Source organism: Camellia sinensis, chromosome 11 (assembly GCF_055761805.1).
Source record: "Camellia sinensis isolate YWXY chromosome 11, ASM5576180v1, whole genome shotgun sequence".
NCBI lineage: Eukaryota > Viridiplantae > Streptophyta > Magnoliopsida > Ericales > Theaceae > Camellia > Camellia sinensis.
This window is the reverse complement of record NC_138971.1, coordinates 156,929,923-156,953,744: the sequence shown is the minus strand read 5'-3', so window position 1 is coordinate 156,953,744 and position 23,822 is coordinate 156,929,923. Positions and strand designations below refer to the sequence as shown.

General features: G+C 33.6%; 1 protein-coding gene across 1 annotated transcript; it reads right to left on the bottom strand.

Moving 5' to 3' along the window:
* Positions 1-21,575: 21,575 nt before the first annotated feature.
* Positions 21,576-22,418, bottom strand: LOC114310568 (akuammiline synthase 1-like). Its single transcript, XM_028256619.2, has one exon. The coding sequence runs from the start codon at positions 22,416-22,418 to the stop codon at positions 21,576-21,578; it is 843 nt and encodes a 280-aa protein (XP_028112420.2).
* Positions 22,419-23,822: the final 1,404 nt, after the last annotated feature.

Genomic DNA, 23,822 nt, shown 5'->3' with positions numbered 1-23,822 from the left:
TTTTTCTTGAAAAACAAAAATAAAAAAATATTTTCTGAAAAAAGTAATTTTTCAAGAAATAAAAAATAAAAAAATATTTTAAAGAACAAAATTTTAAAAAAAAAATGAATTTTTCAAATTTTTAATTGAAATTATGATTTTAAAATTAAACCAAACACTACCCATCATTCCTTACTATGACGTACAATATCTACCATCTAATATTCAAAATATGACACTTTTTTTTTTTTTTTTCATCCATACATTCTATCTGAAAGGTCATCAAGGTCTGCTGCTGAGAGTTGATCGTAAAAATCCTCACCAATATCTGGTTCATTCCCCATTGGTTATCTTGGTCATCTTCTCCCAGTAGTGGTTGTTAGGTTTTATTCTTGGCAAACCCGTTTGACAAAACTCCTTTCAGTTGTATTTATTTTCGTATCTTTTTTCCAGTAAGGCTATGAGTTTATTAGATGCGAATCCAACCCGAGTCGTGCCTTTGTCAATTTCCATGGATCAAAACCGAGGTTGTTACAGGATCTAGTGTTCCAGATTTTCCAATTTTGGTCATCCCGCTCGAGCGGGGATTACAAGCTCACAACATCTCTGTTTCGCTTGAAAAAGTACTGGATGGTGTGATTATCCGATCGAGCGTGGAAGCTTCCGCTCGAGCATGAAGCCTATATGAATCACTCAATTTTGAAGCCTCCGCTCGAGCGGACATTCCCACGCTCGAGCCGACCGCGCGAACACAGATTCTATAAATTCGCGTGTTGGGTCAAATCTAGGATTACTTTGGATTTCTATAAGGATTTGGTTTTCTTCCAAAACTAGGATTATCTTGGATTTCTATAAGGATTTGGTTTTCTTCCAAAACTAGGATTACTTTAGTTTTCTATAAGTAGTTGGGTTTCTTCCAAAACTTGGACAACTTCTCCAGATCTTCTTTTTGGATTCTAAGGTTTATATCTGGGGATATTTTTGCTAGTTTTCTTTGATGTTTTTTTTTAGTATTCGACTCATGGTTTAAGAAGCATACATCAAAGGTTTGTTTGTTTATTCTACACAAAAGAGAGAGAGAGAGTTGTTCTTCGGTGGATTCTGAAGAATTCGAGCCTGAAACTTTGGTGGATTCCAGAGTGGCTCATCGTCAAGACAATTCCAAGGTGAAGACGGGGTTGGAAGAGACACATAGAGGTTGGTTCAATTCGGGCATGGATTCGCTAGGTAATTAAGAGTATACCTGTGTAATTCCTTTATATCTTCTTAGTGGATTGTTTTGTGGCTGTTGCCTGTGGTTTTTTATCACAATTGGAGGTGTCCAATTGTGGTTTTTCCCCGTAAAATCGTTGTGTTGATTTGTCTTGATTGTTTGATTGGGATTGTTGTTTACTGCTTAAAATTGATACATAATCACAAATCAACATCTAGGGGATTTCTAGATTTTTCAATTGGTATCAGAGCGGGTTGCTCGTTTATTTTTTAAAACTTTTGAGCGAGATCTTGTTTGATTTGTGATAATGGATTCAATTCGTGAGGAAAATTCTATGATTCGACCACCCTTACTTAACGGATCTAATTATTCTTTTTGGAAAGCTCGGATGAGATCGTTTTTGAAATCTATAGATGAAAAAGTTTGGCAATCTATCATGAATGGGTGGACCGAACCAACAATTACCATTGATGGAGTAACTTTCCCCAAACCAATTGAAAAGTGGGACACAATTGATTACCAAAATAGTAGCTGGAATAGTAAAACTATCAATTCTCTTTTTTGCGTTGTCACACCTGAAGAGTTTAGTCGCATTTGCAATTGTGAAGTCGCAAAAGAGACTTGGGATATCTTACAAACTATTCATGAGGGTACTCCTTCTGTTAAATGCTCAAAACTTCAAAGGCTCGCGTCTAGTTTCGAAAACCTTTCAATGAAAGATAGTAAGACCTTTGATGAATTTTATGCGAAGTTGAGTGACATTGTAAATTCCAGCTTCAATTTAGGTGAAAAAATACCAGAATCCAAAGTTGTGGAAAAAATTTTGAGATCCTTGCCCGATCGGTTCCAACCAAAAGTTACGGCTATTGAGGAGGCTCAAGATGTTGACAACCTCAAGCTGGATCAGTTGGTTAGAAATCTCCAAACTTATGTGGCACATAGGAATTTCAAAAAGAAACACAAAGATATTGCTTTTAGTAGTGCTCATAGAGTTGGAGAGGATTCTGATGAGGATTGTGAGATAGATTCCAAGATTACGGCTGCTTTTGTTAAACAATTTAAAAAATATTTTTTGAAAAGAATCCTAATCTTTTGGAATCTACTCATACTTATAAATCCAAAGGCAAAGATAAACTCAAAATTAATTCTATAGCCAAGAAGGAGAAAGGAAAGATACAAAGGAACTCTGAAAGAGTCCAATGCTATGAATGCCAAGGATTTGGCCACTTTGCTTCAGAATGCCCCACTCATTTGAAGAAGAAGAAAGCCTTCGCCATCACTTGGGATGATGAATCAGAGTCTAATGAAGATGAAAGTGACAATGAAGATCAAGGAAAAGAGGGACATAAACAATTCCTTGCTTTCATGGTGGCTTCTGAAACTGAAGGACGAATAGCATATCCGAAGAGCTCAGTTGAGAATGTCACTGATGATGAATCCTCGAGAAGTGATGATGAAGAGCTTGAATAAGCTTATGAAAAGTTGTATAAGGAATCTCTAAAGTTATCCAAATTGAATGACAAACTCACTATGAAACTCAAAGCATATGAAAGTGAGAATGTCAAACTAAATGAGGAGATTTTCGAGGCTAGGATTGATGCCATCAAGATAGCTAATGATTGACAAGCTCTTTGTGCAAAACTCTTGACTTGTGAGACAGAGAGGAATGAGCTTCAGCAAATCTATGCCACATATGAAGAAAAAATTGAAACTCTCGAGATGTCTCTAGTTGCTTTGGAAGAACTAATGATTAAGAAAGAGGAAGAACTCAAGTGTGCCATGGTTACCATTGGTCTTTGGAACAAAGGATCAAAGACTTTGGACAATATCATTGGGACTCAACAAATCTGTTCTGACAAGAGTGGTATTGGCTTTGGTGGTAAGAAAGAGCAAAAACAGAGTGCTTCAACATCTCATGATACAAGAACTCAAGGAAAGGGAGAACAAAAAATTTAACATAAGGATGGACTTCTCAAACTTCCTAGAGTTGGTAAGGTAAAAGAAAAGAAGGTACACCTTATTTTTATGGAGTTTTCTTAAGTGTGCAAGTGCACACCATGTGCCACTTACACAAAAAGTGTAAGTGTAAGGTGTAAGTATAAGTATAAGGTGTAAGTGTAAGGTGTAAGTGTAAGGTGTAAGGTGTAAGTGGGTTGCACATGGTGTGCAACCTCAAAAAAGGTGTAAGTGTAAGGTTTAATTTTTTACAAAAGGTGTAAGTGTAAGGTGTAAGTGTAAGGTATAAGGTGTAAGGTGTAAGTTGCACACCATAACCAAACCCTATTTTTATTTGTCATCATTGTGGTATGCATGGTCATATTCGTCCTTATTGTTATAAGTTGCATGGGAGAATGTATTTGCCTAGACCTAAAGATAGGATGTTGGAAACCAAGTCGAGACGGGTTCCCATTGCAAGGGAAAGGAACCACAACGTCAAGACACCACCCAATTTTGTTCGTACTAAAGCAGTTTGGGTAAGAAAACTTGACTTGTATTAATTTGTTTTATCATTTTTGTTTTTGGGTTTCTGTATTTTTTTTTGTCATTACATGTGTGCTTGTTAATTTTTTTTGTCTTGCTTTAGTTAAAAAAAAAAAATTTAAAAAATCCCAAAAAGATTTTCTTAAGTATGGTTTTGCAAGCTTGAAATTTTTGAGTGGTCCTTGGTGCATATTTGAATTGATGAGAATATCTATTACATGTTAATATATGTGTGCTTTCTATGGTCATTACTCATTTTGGAGTGTGTGTTTTGATTAGTATGTCTCTTTCTGTACACACTCTTGGATTAGCAAATATCGGAGTCTTCTGCCTTAGTGATATTTTTTTTATGAACTTCTGGCATTGTATCTTTTGCTTTTCTAGAGAAATTGACCTATACTAGCATATCTTGGGTGATGTTGAGTCTCTTAACCACCTACCATCTTTTTGCATCTCCATGGCTTTCCCCTCAATTCTTTGCAGTCTAGCATGAGGAAAAGGCCACCTCAGAGTCACCAACCAGGCCATCCTTATTATATTCATGCTTCTCTGGTTCGGTTTCCATACTCTTGAGCGTGTCAGCCGCCAATGAGTGTGAAAAACAAAAAGAAAAAGAAGAAGAAGAAGAAGAAGAAGAAGAAGAAGAAATTTACAAAAGAAAGAAAAAAAATGTGCAAAAGACAGAAAAAAAAAAAAAAAGATTCATTGATTGAGGGGGAGCCTCCGCTTTTACTCACCAAATACCCCTTGATTCCTAGTGGTTTGACTTTCCTTTGTTGTGCTTAGATTCTCTTGTTGGAGGTCCAACTTTCAGATCACTACTAGGATTGAATCTAGTGTTTGTCGAACTCCAAGAGTCACACACACACTTTTCTCATGGGATCTATGATTTTCACATAATGCATCACTTTCTTTCATGAGGAATCTTTTACAGACTGTGCACATTGTGTTTACTAGTAATTGTGCTTCTTGGATAATCTTATGTGTTTCAAGGTACAAATCAGAAATTCCTTGCTTGCTCCACCGTATTATTTTTGTCGTTTTCTTCTTGTTCACTGTTTTCAGTGTTTGTGGTTACTTTTAGTGAGGGAGAGTTTGGTTCATCTTGATTTGGGTTGGTAAGGGAGTTTGGTTTTTCATTGCAAGAGTTGTTTAGCATGAACACTTTGATTTGTTTGGTAAGGGAGATTGGCTATAGTTGTTTTGGATGTTGCTAGGCACTATTTGCTTATTATTTCCTTCTTGCATACTCCTGATATTTACATCGTCATGCTTGTGTGGTTTATGATCTTGCTTTTGTTGTTTGAGAGTTGTTTTTTCATGAGTCTTAGTTTTCATTTATTCTTTTTTTCCATCTCATGTTTTAAGATAATCGTGTCATATGTCTGTTGCTTTTTCATATACTCTTGTGGGACTAATAGTTGTTTTGGAGATTGTGGCACTAATAACTGTTTTGCAGATCATGACCTTGAGAAAGAAGTTGGGTTTTGTTGGCTGTAATGGGTTGGGGTGTTTAGGATTTTATTTGTTAGGTGTGTTTTGTCACGGCATTGCCAAAGGGGGAGATTGTTAGGTTTTATTCTTGGCAACCCCGTTTGACAAAACTCCTTTCAGTTGTATTTGTTTTCGCACCTTTTTTTCCAGTGAGGCTATGAGTTTATTAGATGTGAATCCAACCCGAATTGTGCCTTTGTCAATTTCCATGGATCAAAACCGAGGTTGTTACAGGATCTAGTGTTCCAGATTTTCCAATTTTGGTCGTTCCGCTCGAGCAGGACAAGGGACGCTCGAGTGGGGATTGCAAGCTCACAGCATCTCTGTTTCGCCTGAAAAAGTATTGGATGGTGTGATTATCCGCTCGAGCATGGAAACTTCCGCTCGAGTGTGAAGCCTATATGAATCACACAATTTGAAGCCTCCGCTCGAGCGAACATTTCCACGCTCGAGCGGACCGCGCGAACACAGATTCTAGAAATTCGCGTGTTGGGTCAAATCTAGGATTACTTTGGATTTCTATAAGGAATTGGTTTTCTTCCAAAACTAGGATTATCTTGGATTTCTATAAGGATTTGGTTTTCTATAAGTAGTTGGGTTTCTCCCAAAACTTGGACAACTTCTCCAGATCTTCTTTTTGGATTCTAAGGTTTATATCTAGGGTTATTTTTGCTAGTATTCTTTGATGTTTTTTTTGCGTATTCGACTCATGGTTTAAGAAGCATACATCAAAGGTTTGTTTGTTTATTCTACACAAAAGAGAGAGAGTTGTTCTTCGGTGGATTCTGAAGAATTCGAGCCTGAAGCTTTGGTGGATTCCGGAGTGGCTCATCATCAAGACAATTCCGAGGTGAAGACGGGGTTGGAAGAGACACATAGAGGTTGGTTCAATTCGGGCGTGGATTCGCTAGGTAATTGAGAGTATACCTGTGTAATTCCTTTATATCTTCTTAGTGAATTATTTTGTGGCTGTTACCCGTGGTTTTTTTATCATAATTGGAGGTGTCCAATTATGGTTTTTTCACGTAAAATCGTTGTGTCAATTTGTCTTGATTATTTGATTGGGATTGTTGTTTACTGCTTAAAATTGATACATAATCACAAATCAACATCTAGGGGATTTCTAGATTTTTCAGTGGTGACTCATGAGAGACGTTATGCTGATAGTTAGGATACTGACTTTCATCGACGAATGTTTCTTTACTGAAAGGATAACCTGGGATAGCTAGATTATAGTATATCTTCTGATTTTTATCTTTGCAAACTAGATGACCATAATTTCCATTGTATGCTAGTAGAGGATTATTAGTAAATTTCCTCAATTTATTGAGCTGATCTCTAAGTGAAATTTTTTTGCATGGTCAGGGTCTCCGATTAAGAAGTCTTGGGTATCCTGGAAATGTTGAAGTCCCTCTTAGGTACGTTTTATGCTTGGCTGGGATGCACCTTATCTCTTTCATTCTGGTAGCTTGCTATCAATTAAGGCTTCTACATATGGATGATGCTCTTCCATTACACAAAGTACTGCATGAGCAAGTTTATTTCCAAAACTATCTGTCTAATCTGGATCTGAGAAAATTATTCTAGAGACAAAGCCATAATCTAACAAGTGTGAGGCTGTTAGATAAAACATTTTGCCCCTAATCTCTATCTCCAATGGCTCGAACGTTGCTAGATTTATCTGGCAAAGGCAGATGCTGAAATCTAAATTACACTAACATCTATCAAAATATTCTGGCATGTCTATACATCTTTCCCCTTGTAAGGAGGGATGCTTTTCATCCTCATAGAGATAAGTCCATTGATAAACTATACCAGGGCATTGAACTCCTGCTATGAAGAGGTCTCTGGAGAGGTCCTGAAGAAATTGTTGTATAGTGACTAACTCGCTATTTCTGCTATCTTCGGCTAAGGTGTATATATAGGGTTTAAGGTTTTCTATTGCTTGGTTTTTCCCACAAAAAGATTGAATAATAGAATGCCTGAAGAAATACATTCTAGCACTCAATTGTTCAAATTCCTCACTGGTAAGTTGTTTGATTTCTAGGTTAGGAAAGGGAGCAGTTGCTTTTCCTGAAGCTAATTTTTTAAGCTGGTTGGTTAGGGTTTAAATAATTGCTCTCAATTGTTTTTCTTCGTCTTGAAGCTGGTCTAGCTCTTCACTAACCTTTTTGCCTTTATCCATAATTTTCTTGAAATTTCTGGTAAAGCCTTCAAAATGTCTGCACATTTGGAGAGGATTTTGAGAATTTATCTGAGGGTTAGCACTACTGCTTCCAATTATCTGACTAACTGGAACTCCACTAGTAGCAAGAATAGTTGACTGCATCTTGCCCAATGTATCTAGATAATCTTTAGCTATTTGGTTGATAAAGTAACTGGTTCCTATTTGTCTACGGGCATATGTACTGGCTGACTCGAAATCATAAAATCCTTTAAACTGAGGTATGGGAAAATTTTTAACTAAGGGTTCAACTTCTACCCCATCGTGGTAAATACCAGGCTTGGTTCCTTTAGCTACTACATAGAAAGAAAAGCTTTTAGACAAAGGTTTATTTTGGATTTTTGAAAAATATAAACTAAGAGAGTTTAAGGCTGACAGACGTTTAGCTGGGTGGTTATGATTGTTCCAAAGGTTATCTAAAAGACATTGTTGAACTGGGTCTAGCTCGATTCCTGTTAATGGTCTGAATTTGTTTCTGCCTTTATAAATGGAAAGGGCAAATCCCCCAAAGTTCATGGTTTTGCTGTTCTCCATTATCTACACAAAAATTAAATCGATTATTTTCCTTTTCTAAATAAATCTTCCTACTTAGCCAATCTGTTAATTTATTATCACTTCCTTTAATATGTTCAAATTCTACTTTATATCCTTGTCCTATTATACAACCTAAAAATTTTGCCCATCTGCTGGTACTTAGTTTGCGCTCATTAAGTTTATTATGAAATCTAACTATAGCTTCACAGTCTGTTCTGATTGTAAAGGGCTTATGTAAGAATAATCTAAATTTATTTATTGCATATACTATTCCCAATATCTCAAAATCTAGGCAGGTCATGGTCTTATCTTTTTCTTTAAATTTTTCAAAACTATATCTATAAATGTGCTCTTTATTTTTACTATCATACTTACTCGGTTTAGTTAATAATAATGTTCCCCATCCTAATTGACTTGCATCTATCCCTACGACTATATATTCTGATTCTAAAGGAAGTTGTAGGTCGGGTAGATTTCTACAAATGTCTTTTATTTTTCTAACTAAAGCTATATCTTGCTGATTGAAATATTTTTGCCCTGTAGGTGTGGTCTTACTGTATAGGGGTCCTATTATTTTACTAAGGTTAGGAATGTACATTCGTACATAATTTAAAATTCCTAAAAATGATTAAAGTTGTTTTGTATCTTCTAATTTATCTGGGTAATCAAAAATTTTCTTAACTATATGAGGTTGTAACCTAATTTTTTCATTTCCTAACTCCATTCCTAAAAATTCTATATGAGGTTTATTTAATACCATTTTTCTCTTACTAATTATTATTCCATTATTTATAAATTCTTCTAATACTATATATAAATGATCTATGTGACCATTTTTATCTGGGCTAAATACTAATATGTCATCTATATATACGAGTATAAAACTATATTTATTAAATATACTATCCATCTTACGCTAAAATATGGAAGGTGCATGTTTTAGTCCAAAAGGCATGACTAGCCATTCATAATGTCTTTGTGGGTAACAAAAGGCTATCCAAGGTATGCTTTCCTTTTCCATTCTTATCTGCCAAAATCCCGACTTGCAATCAAATTTGCTAAATATTTTTGTTGTCTGTATTCTGTTTATAAGATGATCTTTATCTGGTATATTATATTTATCATCTTCTGTATTGTCATTTAATCTTTTGTAATTTATAACCATTCTAGCTTTTTCTCTTTTTATTTTTGCATGATTTCTAACCATAAATGCGGTGCTCCTATGTAGGCTATTACTAGGTCGAATTACTCCTAAATCTAATAACTCCTTAATCTGTGTCCTAAATTCTTCTATGTCTGCTGGCGTATGATCTATTTGTGCTGATGTAATCCTATAATCTTTATTTTTTATATCTAAGCTGGATAAAACTTTATTTCTTTCCCAATATTTCATGGGTTGTTCACCTAAAATTTCTGTTGTTTCAGATAATCTTATTATTTCATCTAAAATCATTTTCTGTTCTTCTGTATATTGGTTTTTTCTTTAATTTTCCTATTTTTGCAAAAATTAACTCTAGGTTAACAATTTGTTGAAAATCTTCTAGGTTCTAATAGTCTCTATTTTCTTCAAAATCAAATTCTTCTATATCCTCTAATTCATAATTTTCTATGTCCAAATTTTCTAAAGAAGTATTTGCTATCTCATCAGGTATATACTTTTGGGCTAGCTCGGGAAAAATGTTTCTACTAGGAAATAAAAAACTAGCTGGAACAAAATCTACTCCTATGGTACCACCACGCTTCGCACGCAACTCTGATGAATGGGCAATGGTGCTAAGGGAATATGTTGTGAGTGTATGTACAGTTCATTTGAAGAAACTGATGTTATTTTGGCTGATAAACATGCCGCCTTGAAGACTAAGTATGAAGTTAAGTCCTAAAATGAAAGGATCATTTTGTCGAGTATTTCCAATCCAAACTTGAGATAAAGGGAACCATTCTATATGTTGAGTTCGAGAACCTATGTGATGAAAACTAATCTGTGCACCATTAATGCAATGTGTATATGTCTGTTTAGTGTCATCGGCTATACTGACTAAAGCTGGGGTTATTAAAGCTGTGCTCCATCCTGGTGGAACTATGTGTTGCTCAATATATGATTTACTGGCTCATGTATCTATCATGGCATCTATACTAGGGGTTTTTTCTACAAATTTAATTACACAAGTGATCTCGACTAAATTTGGCTTGGGAATGACAGGGTAATTGAATGATAGGTATGCATTATCTGACTGTGTTTGGGAGTACTGACTAAAGGGTTGAGAATCAACTAGATTGACTAATTCTAAAGAATTCATATGTTCTTCAACAAGTTTATCTTTTAAGGGGTACCTAATATGAAATTGTTCTAGCTGTTGTTTAAGCTGTCTATTTTCTACTTCTAAACATTCTATGTCAAAACTAGCCTTAGTTTCTATCTCACGTATTTGAAGTTTAAGTTCTCTTACTTATACCTCTAATTCTTTAATAGTTAAGTGTAATTCTTTGCTCTCTATACTATGACCTTCTAGGTTCTCGTGGTTATTTTCTAATGTTATCTTGTGTGTCATGTTTAATTTTTGTAAACAGGCTACACAATAGGTTATACTGCATAATAAACACTGAGCTCTCTTATTTTTAGTCGAAAACCAATTACAATAACTGCATCTAGTGGTATCAAATCCTAGTCCTATTTGAAAATTATGCTGGCATTCAGTATCTGCATTGCATACCATCATAAAAAAAGTGTCATGAGAAAGAGACATTCCTATTTCTTGGTTAAGTTATCCTAAAAGATTATCTATGTCTGTATCACTTTCTGAGTCGCTATCAGAACTTATGGCTTCTATTTGATATTCGTAATCACTGACTATGCCGTAAACTTCTGAATCATCACTGTTTATGCTAACTATATCTTCTTCTAAATCTTCTATAATATGTAGTCTTTCTATCTGTTTATTAGTATTAGGCCTTTGTCTTTTTGGACAGGTTTTTACAAAATGATTGGGTTCTCCACATATAAAACAATTGCATTTTTTACTATTAGGTTTTCTAACATATCTCTGTTTTCTTTTATCTTTCTCTTCTTTTGGTAGTCGCTTATAATTTATCTTATTAAAAGTTCTACTCTTTCTAATGAATTTTTGTTTTTTAAATGGTGTTCTATATTTTTTCTTCCAATATTTTTTTTTCTATATTTTTCATATTTTTTATATTTTTTCCTATTATATTTATCTTCATATTGCTGAGGAGTATATATTACGCTGCTACAAAAACCATAATTTTGTTTTTTCAACTCCTTTTGTATTTTAACTTCTATACATTTTTCTCTAAGCTTATGAAATGTAAACATTATTCTAGGTCCTATTCTTAAAGTTCCTCTTATTTTTACTTCTCCTGAGGCTATTTTTGCTGGTAAGTTTGCATAATAAATTGACCATTTATTTTCTATTTCTCTTCCTAGCTCTCCGAGTAATTTCCTAAAATATTTATTTCCTATTTCTTTATCAAAACTTTTTCCAGTTCTAGCTGCTATGGCTAAATATTCTTTACTAAAGGGTACAACATATTTTCAACTTCCTAATGTTATCTGATCTAACTCAGTTAATGCTATGCTTTGAGTATAATCATTTTTTCTAGAAGGGTCATATCCTATAAGTATTTCTTTTATAAAGCTAGTAAAATTTCATGGGTTATTTCCTAGTCCTTTAAGCTGTCAAATTGTCTTTTCATATTTTACTTTAAAGGTTAAATATATATTAAAAGCTGAATCTCCTAAAAATGTTTCCATATATTCCCACATATCAGTTGATTCAAAGGGATTACTCATCTATACTTTTACCACATTTTTTTTTCCATTTTTCTATTACTTCTTGCCATATCTGAGGGTCAAATCTAACTTATCTAAAAGGGTTTCTTGGTTGTTTGCTGGCTATAATTGTATACTCATATCTGGTTGTCTACGCTTTCCATGAAATTTATAACTTTTACTCGGGTCTGCTTTACTATGCCCTGTGTTAACTAATGGTCTTCTTCCTCCTACTGCATAATGCATTGGTTCTACTAGATCTTCTACAATTTGTTGTGGGTTACTAGTTCATGTGCTTTCTGTGTTCATATAAAAAGTGTCTTCTAAGTTGGATTGTTTTGGTATCTTAAATATTTTGCTATGATGTATTTTATTTTCTATGATAACTTCTACATATTCGGTATGAAATTCTTGGTCTAAAAATGACACTGCTTCATCATGGATATCTCCTCTAGCTATGTATTCGAAGTACTTAGTATCTAATATTTTATTTATATCGCTTAGGGTGAAATTTTTCAAATCTATCTCATCAATATTATATATCTTATTTTGTGATATTGTTTTCTCCTCTGCCATTACATAAAGCTGATTTATGTCACTATGATTATCTTGATTTTCTTCCCTATCTATACTACTAAATTCATCATCTTCAGATTTTTCTGGTGCTCCGTACGTATATTGAGTAAATTTTACTGCATAACTTCCATCTGCTTTTTGATATAATAAGTTATCTTGAGGGGCTAACCTTTTTTGTCCTAGAAAATCTCCTAAGTTCCAATCTAGTGCTGCATTATCTTCAGAATTAAATCTTTTAACTAGTAGTGCCTTTATTCCTTTTGTGCCTAATAACTTAACTATCTGATAATTTGTAAGTCTATAATGAGTATTACTTTCTGAGACTGCTAAACCTAAAAATCCTGTGCATACTAATAAATTCTTTTCTTCCTTTTTCATTTTGTATCCTTTACTTTTTATCCCTATTTTTATCTTTTTATGAAAGATCGAGGTTGGTAATAGGAAATCTGGTGTAAAATAAACTATTCATCCTTTTGAATTCATATCTAATTCATAATTGCCTAAAATACTTTGTCCTACATTATTAAACCTATCATCATAAAGGCATACAAAAACTTTAGTTCCTAAATTTTCTTTAGTTAAAGCCTTACCTCCTACCACAATTAATCTTAAGTGAGTCATTTTAAGGTGTTCATTTACAGCATATTTATAACTTTCTCTATTTATTAAATTTAGCTCTATTTTTTCATTTTCATGGGTTACACTAATCATTTGTTCACCATAGTGTTTAAATATATATTGTTTTTTATGAATCTTACCTAGCTTATATACATATTTAGCAGGGATTAACTCTCATTTTTCCTTTTAAAATTTTTCTATTTGTTGTTCTACGTCTATAAATTATTCTACTTTGACGTCTTCATCCTCATTACGCTTTTTATTGCTACTTCCTTTTACTAGCTGTTTAAACATTTTTATTTTCTGTACGTTCTACAGGCGGGTTTCTTTGGTAATTTAAGCTTTTCGAAATATTTAGCTATATCTTCTTCGTTTATCTGTGATTTGGATTTGTTTGTTTGTCCTTCTACTCCTTTTCCTTTTTGAAGTATTATTTTTTCTAAAGAAGCTAAACGATTTTCTAAACTATGTAGTTGTTCTGATAATTTTTTAAATTTTTCACACAATCTGATTAGAAATAAAATTTCTATATTATTTTGTCTTACTGATATTTTATCTGATTAATTTATTCCTTGATAGCTACTGATTCTTTCTGGGTTATTATGAAATTCTTCAGCTTGTTTTAAAATAATCTGGTAGTCTCTATTAGCTTTTTTATCACTACTCATAAACTAAGATCTTATTAGTTGTTCTAAAATTTCTAATTTTTGTTTTAAATTTTCTTGAATTTGGTTGATTTGTTCTATTTGTTTAGCTATTTGATTTATCTGACTATGAATTTTTTCAATTAGTTGTTTAAATTCTAACTCTATTTGCTTTGAGCTGCTAGTATTTATAGCTAAAATTAGAGTTTCTATTTCTAGCTTAGTGGGAAATTTTTCTAAATTTAAATCTATTCCTTTTTTAAGGATAGAACTACACTGATCTTGGATATAATCTAATTTTTTATCTTGATCTTTAATTATACTGCGAGTATTAGGAAGATAGTCTATAGATAAAGTAAAAAGATTACTAATTTTATCTACGTCCTTTTTAATATTTTCTGCAAAATTAATTTGATAATCTATAATACTATTTAGTTAAGAATTATGTTCGCTATGGAGCTGATGTGAAAAAGTACCTTCAAAATTACAATGAAATTTATTTTTATCTATGTTAAGACGATGGTTATGATTGCTGGGTTCTAAATCTAAATATTCTACTCTTTTCATATACAAAATTAAATCCTACTTTAAAATTATTAAAAACTACTATAATATGAAATTTATAACTAAATTGTTCAAAAATAAAAACTACTCTATTTCCGTAGGCAAAATGCATGAACTAACTTAAACTGTCCTAAAACCGAACACTGCTCTGATACTATTTTTGGGTTGAGGTTAGTGGTCTACCACTATTTTGAAATTGGGCTGAGAATTATCTAATTAATTCTATAGTTAAGCTAATAAATCTTCAAGCGTTGTATAGCTAGTTATAAGGCTTCTTGTTTTATAGTTATCTGTCTATTTATTTGAGTAATTTTCAAACAATAATTTTCTAGAGATTTATCGAAAGCTAATGATAATAGAAATTGATATTTTAATTTTTGATCTTCTAATTCTTGTATAAGTTCAGTACTGGTTCTGATTTTAATCCTAAGTTCTTCTTCTAAGAGTATAAAATTCGGATTTTTAAAATTCTTTTATGAACAATATTTCCTTGATATTTCTACTTGGGTTGTTCTCCTTATATTCTAAAATTCTTTTTCTTTGGCAAAACTATTTTTAGGCAATGTTTGTTTTCATTACATGTACTCCCACCTTGAAGCTAAGCCTCATTCAACATAGTATATTTTTATTTTCTATTCCTTACATTTCCCCTTCTGCCTATAATTTGCCCTCAAACGCCTAACCACGGCTCACACGGGCTCTTCAGCTAAGGTCACTCAGTAATAAAATAGAAAACAACAAATACTATGAAGGTGCAAAGCATGTAATATTAATGAGCAAACAAGCATTCCATAAACTTAGTTTTTCCAAAAAGAAAATAAATTTTAGAATAGAAGAGTTACCCTTTTGAAATATCTAAGGAAAAAGAGAGACTACTCACACTTTATATTAATATGTAATATACTTACAAAGATTATGTTACATACTTTAAGTTTCTAAAAGACTTGGAACACTTAGAATTTTTTAGAGGAGTTGGAAATTTTTGCAAAGAAAAGTGAGAGAAAATTTTTCATTGCTTCTTCCGTTGGCATGAATACAAATTTATACAATACAAAAGAAAGATAAAAACAAAAACTCAAAACCTAGACTTAATGCTTTCCGTTCCAACCTTTCCTAAAAGTTTAAGACCTATTCAAGCCTAGACATAGGCTTTTTCAAAAAGTAATAAAGACAAAGGTTATGCATACAATTATATGCCTATTTTGACAAACTTTCGACGTAGATAAAAACAAGTAAAAGGTTTGGATAATGATACCGAGTACTGCTTTGGGCCCCATCGCACATCATTCAATCCTTCATTTTAGATGAAATTTTGACACTATAATTTGTTACAAGACACGTGTAAGGATTTTCACAGCTTTTCTTTAATGGAGTAGGGTAGAGGTCATCTGCTTTATTAAAGTAGTGAGTGAAGGAAAAACCTTACTACTGACAGACGCAAATAATTACAAACATAAATATTTACAATAACTATTGTCATTTTTTGGCGTGCTTTTCTCTGATCGTTGAAGAGAGGCTTTATCTTCTACAAATACTGTCTTTTTCTTCTGAGTTGCCAAAAATTGATGTAGACACTTGGATTATGAATCTTCAAGGTGGATCATTCGTAGAAAATTTACAAAATTTCAAAAAGTCAAAAATCTAGAAACAAGGAATTATAATACTTCCAAAATATTATATGAGTCTATTAATATTCAAAATATGACACTTTTTTCTTTTTTCTTTTTTTAATTTTCCTTTAATGTATGATAGACTATAATATCACATTAAATTGTTAAATATTAAATAGGTTGGTTTGATTTTATACGAAATTAATAAATTACTACTAAATAAAAAAAGGGTGATACTACTTATGCCTAAAAATTAGATTTAATTTTCAAACCTAATTATGCGATATTAGTATAAAATATTTAAAGTAACTCTCTCTCTTATTTTTTTTATAATTAGTAATCAATTATTTCACTTACACATTATTACATTTACCAGGTAAACTTATATATTATTTTTTTTTTTATAAAAAGAACTTTTTAGCACAAACCAAAACCCCAGCAAAACACATTTAATGACAAACCAATCACAACCAATCCGTTCGATTTGATTCAACGGCATCAATTTTTAAAGAATAATACTATATACATCAATTAGTATATCAATTAGTATATTAATTGATAATATGTCATAATTTCAGAAGTTTTAAATTTTATAATGGGTGGGGTCATAATTGTAAAATGTCAATATCATAACTATGTTGATATACTAATTAATATACTAATTAATGCGTGGTATAATCAGGTTTTAAGTTTAATTCACAGTAAGTAGTATATCAATTTCTTGAATCATGTTTGAGGATTTTGTTTGATATCTGCTCGATTTACATAGACGGAATATTTACACGAATCCCAAAATTAATTAAGATACACGTAAACTAACTCAAATACCTGATCATAAAAAAAATAAAAAATAATACAGTCTAAGAAGTATCCATAAACAATCAAAGCTGCCTGGCCCTATAGTCCAACCATATTTTATACCTTAACGTTGTGTTTGGTGGGAAGATTTGCGAAGAGATTTAGAAAGGAAAATAGAAAAAGTATGTGAAATGTGAATAAAATATATCTATATTTACATAGTTTTATACACTTTTTTCTCTTCATTTTCTAAATTTTTTCCTAAATTCTCCAACTAAATACAGCAAGTTGACCAAATTTAACCCATCATTACTAACATTGAGGAATCTTCATTTTTGATGAAATTCATGAAAGCTTTAAACTCTTTTGCCACTAACTTTTATCAGAGCACGTTCCATTAATCGTAATGTGAATTGCAAGAATTCTCACCATTGAATTCTAATCTTTGTTTTTCGGAGATGAAGATTCTTGTTTGTGATAAGATTTAAATTCTTGATTTTTTAATGAAATTCACAAAATTTTGTCTAGCTGGGTTAATCCTATTTAATTAGTGAATTTCAATATTAACATAACTAGTTGAATTGGAGGTGTCGTTGAAGTTTTGGTAAACTCACTGTGAATTCACTTTAATAATTTAAACCGTTTATATTTTAAGATTTATTGAAAATATCATTTACGGAAAAAAATATTAAGTTGATTAGATATAAATAGCCATTTAATCATATCACATTTATCTTATAAAAATAAATTGACAAGTATAATTTTAAGAATAAATCATCAATTTTTTAAAAACAAATGTGATACAATTATGGGCTATGTATGTTCAATCGACCTATTTTGCTTAAATTATAAGATGAATAATTTATATTACCACGCCGAGTCTAGGGTAAACTCACCAAATCCCAACAACAAAACCATCTCCAGTTGAATTATCATTTGAAAAGAAACCTAACCCCTAACATATAATCTAAAATGATAATTTGGACAAAACTTGAGATTAACATATAATCTAAAATGACATTAGGTTTTGTTTGTGCCAAAATTTAAAACTCCATCTAGTAGGACATTTTCAGTTGGAGTTTAAGTGAAGTTCATTTGGAAAAAGAACAACGCTTCTCTCAAGTCTTAAAAGAGAATCGGATCATTCGATCTAAATTTATGAGCTCATACCACATGATTTTATCACATTTATATATTTTAAAAAATTGATAAAACTAAATTCAAAATAACATATATTGTTAATTTTTTAAAAATAAATTTGATGAAATTATATAATTATAATTATTAAATCTTGTGTAAATAATTTCTATAGAAAATCTAAAATATTAACCGATCGAGTCATTAGAATGGTCCTGTCGTGGGCTGATAAGCTTTGACTGAACGGTTTAGAAACAAACTGCATTCTTGGAGAAAATACTTGTATAATATGACAGCCTAAGATGATATGTACACAGTACCCAAAATCAAGATCAAGAATCATCAAAGAAATCAAATATAAGCATATACCAACTTTGGGATTCTACATCTGGCTAAAGCAAGGGATTGAAATCTACATCCTTCAGTGATCTTATCATTCTCTACAAACACATGATATAGACATCAACCAACACTGATAAAAGGGAAATTTTATATATATAATAAAGACCAATATACAGCTCACCTTGGAAACCAATCAGTGCTTAACAGGATTATGTCAACAAAGCTGACAAAAATTTCACTCCATGAAAAAAAAAAAAAAAAATTACATATCAGTGTATCTCTTTAAAAATAATTACATATCAATACAATTTTTTTTTATCAATATTTATAATTAAAATGATAAGTTTTTCAATGATTTTGTAACTGTTTTTTTGAAATTACACTGGAAATTAATTTCCCCTTAAAAAAAGATTTTGATTAAGAAGTAGAACTACTTGAACTAAACTGTAGTTCTGATAAGGTGCACTCTAATATTTGTATTATTTATTTTTTTTAAATCAATATGAGACTATTCATAAATAGAAAAATAATTATATTTAGATACTCATAGTCTAATAACTATAGAAATTCAATAACGGAGAAGAAACAACTAACCTTGTTAGTGTATTATAATGTTAGTGTCATATATAGTTGTCATACATTAGCATATATTATATACATGTAAAGTAAAATGTTTATTGTAATGTTTATTGCTTTTGCTTTCGGTGCATTTGGCATCCTATGTATCCTATTTACTCTCTATAAATGAGAGTGTTGTAAATCACTGATGAGAACATCAATCATAATACATACAATTTATTCTCTCTGTAATTCTCTCTCTATCAATTTATCTTACATGGTATCAGAGCTAGGTTAACAACTTAGTAATTCCGCTTCACCGGCAGGCGGCAGCCTCGCCTTGGCTGCCCGCCGGACCTCTACACATACCTTCACTCCGCTGCCACAAATTCTGCTCATAGTCCACCTTCTATGGTTTCAGGGTTAAGCCCAACACAGGCCAGACAAGCTCTAGATCTTACCACCATGTCTTCAAGCTCAGGCTCCATCATGGACCGGGCCGATCCGGTTAACCCGTCTAGGCAAGTAACATGGTTGGTGAGAACTGAGCCATGAATGGGCATACTCGGCTGTCCTTTTCTCAATTGCCACCACAAAGTCCATCACTCTATCCATTGACAGTTCCATCAACTCCAGGCAATCTGCTAGAGCCCCTTGCTCTCTCTTGTCGTTGATCCGATAGCTGATACCGCCTGCTGTCTCGATAGTCTTTTGTATGCCCGATGTGGATTTCTTCAAGAAGGCCTGCAGCAAATCAGGGCCCTTCATTTCCATCAAAATTTCAGGGGGAGCAATGTTTACTTTTCTTACACTCTAGTGGGTGTCCATGGCTCCGGCCATCTCTCCTATAATGGAGCTCTTGCAGCCGTGTTCACCGAAGGGTTGTGTTTACTGAAGGGTTGATCTTCCTCTTCATTTCATCATTTGGGTTGCACACAACACTTGCTCAACTTATTTCAAAACTAGTCCGAATCTCCTCCATCGCTGGAATCGGACTCTTCCTTGCTTTCATCGATTTACAAAACAACCAAGGCCTTGGACTCATCGCCGCTTACAGCTCGTCCACAAACCCATTCTTCTTGTTTTTTATTTTATTTTATTTCTTTCTTTGTCATCTGTGGGTCTTTTAATCTCTCCTTCACGCATACCCTTTTCCCGAAGACAAAGCTACCAATCAAAGAATAAACGTAACATAACAAAAAAAAAACAAAAAAAACAAAATCCTTACAAGTTTTAAAGACATGGATACTTTCTGCATTCTCTTCTCTTTCTTTCTTTTTGCTTTTCTTATCATGACACCCACATGGGCATGTCTCTTTGCTTTTGACAAACTATTTTTCTTTTCCTTCATCTTATTCCCGTATTTATCCTTTTCCTTTTTCATATATATATATATATATATATATTTATTCCAACAACCAACAACACCTTTTTTTTTCATTACTTATTTATTCTATACTTTAATACCATGAGCTGTCTCACTTTTCACCATCCTTTTTTTTCAAAAACTCTTACTGATTCACATTACCCCCACTTTCCTTTTATTTATTTTATTTTATCTTCCTTTTTTCGTAATCAAAAAAATAAAAAAATAAAAAAAACAAACAAACAAACAAACACAAACACAAAAACAAAAACAAAAACAAAAACAAAAAAAACCTTTCTCTCATTTTTTTTTTTTTAACATCTTCACTTTGTGTTGAGCTGTTTTGCTCCACTTTATCAATCCCTTTATTTCAACCTCAAATAGGTTTCTATCTTCACACCTATTTGAGTTTGAGGGGGGGTTATACATATATCATGGTGAGCATGGTTACACACCATGCGAACCACCCAAGCTAATGAGCATGGTTATATACCATGGGAACCACCCAAGCCACCCCATGGCGCACTCCCAAAGTCGCCCCCTTGGTGCACCACCACAATCTTTTACAACGGTCCGGCATGACCCCGTAAACTGTCCTGACAATGATTCCGGTCAGCTTTTACAACGGTCCGACATGACCCCGTAAACTGTCCCGACATTGAGCATGGTTACACACCATGCGAACCACCCAAGCTAATGAGCATGGTTATATACCATGGGAACCACCCAAGCCACCCCATGGCTCACTCCCAAAGTTGCCCCCTTGGTGCACCACCACAATCTTTTACAACGGTCCGGCATGACCCCGTAAACTGTCCCGACAATGATTCCGGTCAGCTTTTACAACGGTCCGACATGACCCCGTAAACTGTCCCGACATTGATTCTGGTTAGCTTCTACATCGGTCCGGCATGACCTCGTAAACTGTCCTGACATTGATTCCGGTTAGCTCCTACAACGGTCCGACATGACCCCGTAAACTGTCTCGACATTGATTCCAGTTAGCTTCTACATCGGTCCGGCATGACCTCGTAAACTGTCCAGACATTATTTGCTACAACGGTCCGACACGATCATACAGTGTCTTCTCCAACGGTGTGACACGACCATACTGTGTCTTCAACAACAATTTGACACAACCATACAGTGTCTCCTATCCTATTTTATTTTATTTATCAGTTTACTTTCCTGTTTTGTTACTCTCTCCAAACTCAAGTTGGTTAGTACCTATCCTCCTTGAGTTTGAGGGGGGCTATTAGTGTATTATAATGTTAGTGTCATATATAGCTGTCATACATTAGCATATATTATATACATGTAAAGTAAAATGTTTATTGTAATGTTTATTGCTTTTGCTTTCGGTGCATTTGGCATCCTATGTATCCTATTTACTCTCTATAAATGAGAGTGTTGTAAATCACTGATGAGAATTTATCTTACAAACCTAATAGATCAGTCAATCTAAGAAAAAGCTCTATAACTAACCTAACAAATCAGTCAATCTAAGAAAAAGCTTTATGATATAAGAAAGAAATTATTTATTCTTGCATTAAGTAAGAATTGACTTTTGATCTCTTAAGTAGGAGTACACAAAATGCCCAACCTCTTAACATTAAGTAAAAAAGACAATCAAACACAAAGGAGAGTAATTCAGTTGAGAGCACTTGGATTGAGAGTGGCAAAGGCAAGCAAGTTTTGGGTGCTCTGAAACAAAGCCATGTCTTGTTCAATCAAACACACCCAAACTTCTATTCCCTCCTCATCTCTTGCTTCACTCAACACAGAAACATTAGGGACTCCCACACTTCCAATGGTTGCCCAAGTTGGCTTTCCCCACCCAAAATCAGCCTCATACCATGGCATTCTACACCAACTAGTATGAGCATACACATCCACTTCTTCACTTCCTCTCATGCCCATCATCCCCACCTTCTCCTTCCCCAACTCCATTATTGAACTGCAAATCTCCGGCCTCGTTGCCACACAATTCTTCCCCAATTCTAGCTTCCCTTCCCCTATCCTGCCCACCAATCTTGCTAAATCCATTTCAATCTCATCATCTAGGTTCGCTACTAGTGGGTGTCCTACATTTCCAAAGCACCACTCGGGCAATGGTGGCACGAGGCATGCTCGTTTGTTTGCCGACAAGACCAATGCGGATGGCCTTGGCCTTGTTGGTGATCTTGATCTTGAGGCCGCCACCACGTATTTCCAAATGAGGGCGGAAACAGCCTGGACACGGTTGGGCTGTGGCACGGTGGCGATGGTGGCTTTTACCTTGAGTGCATTGAGCTTGGCGGCACTGATCTGTGGTGGTGGCAGCTGGTAAATGTGTGGTGGCAAGGTCTGGAAGTCATCTCTTGCTGGAAAAATAGAGGCTATACCAAAATCTAGAACAATCACTGCATCGAGATTTCCCGATGCAGTGTGGGCCCAGGCCTTGAGGAATGTTCCAAATGAGGCTGCATCAGCCACTCTGTGGTTAGTATACATTCCTCTGCATTCAAAAAAGGTAGCCTGGATGAGTAGCAGAGATCCTCCCAAACCCGGTTTCATAAATTTGGTTGGAAGGAAATGGTCGAGTGGTTCACTTTTTGGTTGTTCAAGAATGCAGGAGATTGAACAGTTGACTAGAGCTTCAAAATAATCAGCACATCGTTGCAATCAACGGAGAGATGATCTTTGATTCTTCCGGCTAGAGGGTAGAAGCGAGTTAAGGTTTCGGAAAGGAAGTTTTTTAAGAGTTGGGATCTTTTTGAAGCCGCTTCACCATCACTCTTCTTGTCACCACCACCGTCGCCACCGCTTATGGCATAGAAGAGAACTAGTGGCGTATATATTGGAGGCATAAGTTGATCTAGAAGAGAGAGCTTGAAACTTCTTAGGTGATGGAGAGTTAGAGAAGACGGCATGATAGTTTCTTTAGTGATTACCTCCATCTCCATTGTTGTTGTCATCTGAAAACTTAGTTTGTTTGTCACTTGCAATGTGTGAAAAAAAAACCTCGATTAGTTTGGTTGTCATTTAATTTATAGGGTCGGCTAGCCGTTGTTTATTGGGTGTTCATTAATAATCAAATAATTTTTTTTTTTTTGAAGTATGAATTTTAATGCAGATTTTACATATTTTTATATACATTTTACATATTTCAATATAATTTTTATAAAAAATACAAAGGTAATTTTCCAATATCATGTATTACTCGTATGCTTCTTTGCTTGTTGGAACTTCAAGAAATCATATGTCATCAATTGTTTTGCAGAATCATGTAAAGCTTAACTTTAAGTTGTTAGATTAATAGAAGTTTGAATTATCGAGTTAATTTTTTTATGAATAATATATACTGAGAGTTTTATAAGATAAATTGTTTAAACTATTTTAAAAAGAGACCTATAGTGAGTTCTATAGGCTCCTGAACCCATTAAGGTGTAATCTAAAATGGCATTTATCGAGTAGACTCTCTGTTGAAGGTTTCAAAGTTTACAGGTTGGCCAGGTTGGCCTTTGATTTTGATAGCTTGTAAAAAATACTTGTTTCATGTGACATCTTAATAACAAGTCTTGAGGACTAGTACATACATAGTACCCAACAACAAGAAGATCAAAGAATCATTAAAGATGTTAATATATAATATATAGTACATTGTAGCTGTAATTGTAGCTGTAAAGACTGTAAAGGCAGACACCTACTATCACACCTTTAGTTTTAGCTTTATATTGTTTAATGTACCCTTTATGCTTTCGGTGCTCCATTGTATCCCTCTTCTCTCTATAAAGAGAGCTCATTCTGTTTGTAAACTTACACACATAATTAATAGATCAATACAGAGCTATTCAGTTGCTCTCTCTCTCTCTCTTTCTCTCTCTCTCTCTCTCAAATTATTGTCACAAAAGAAAT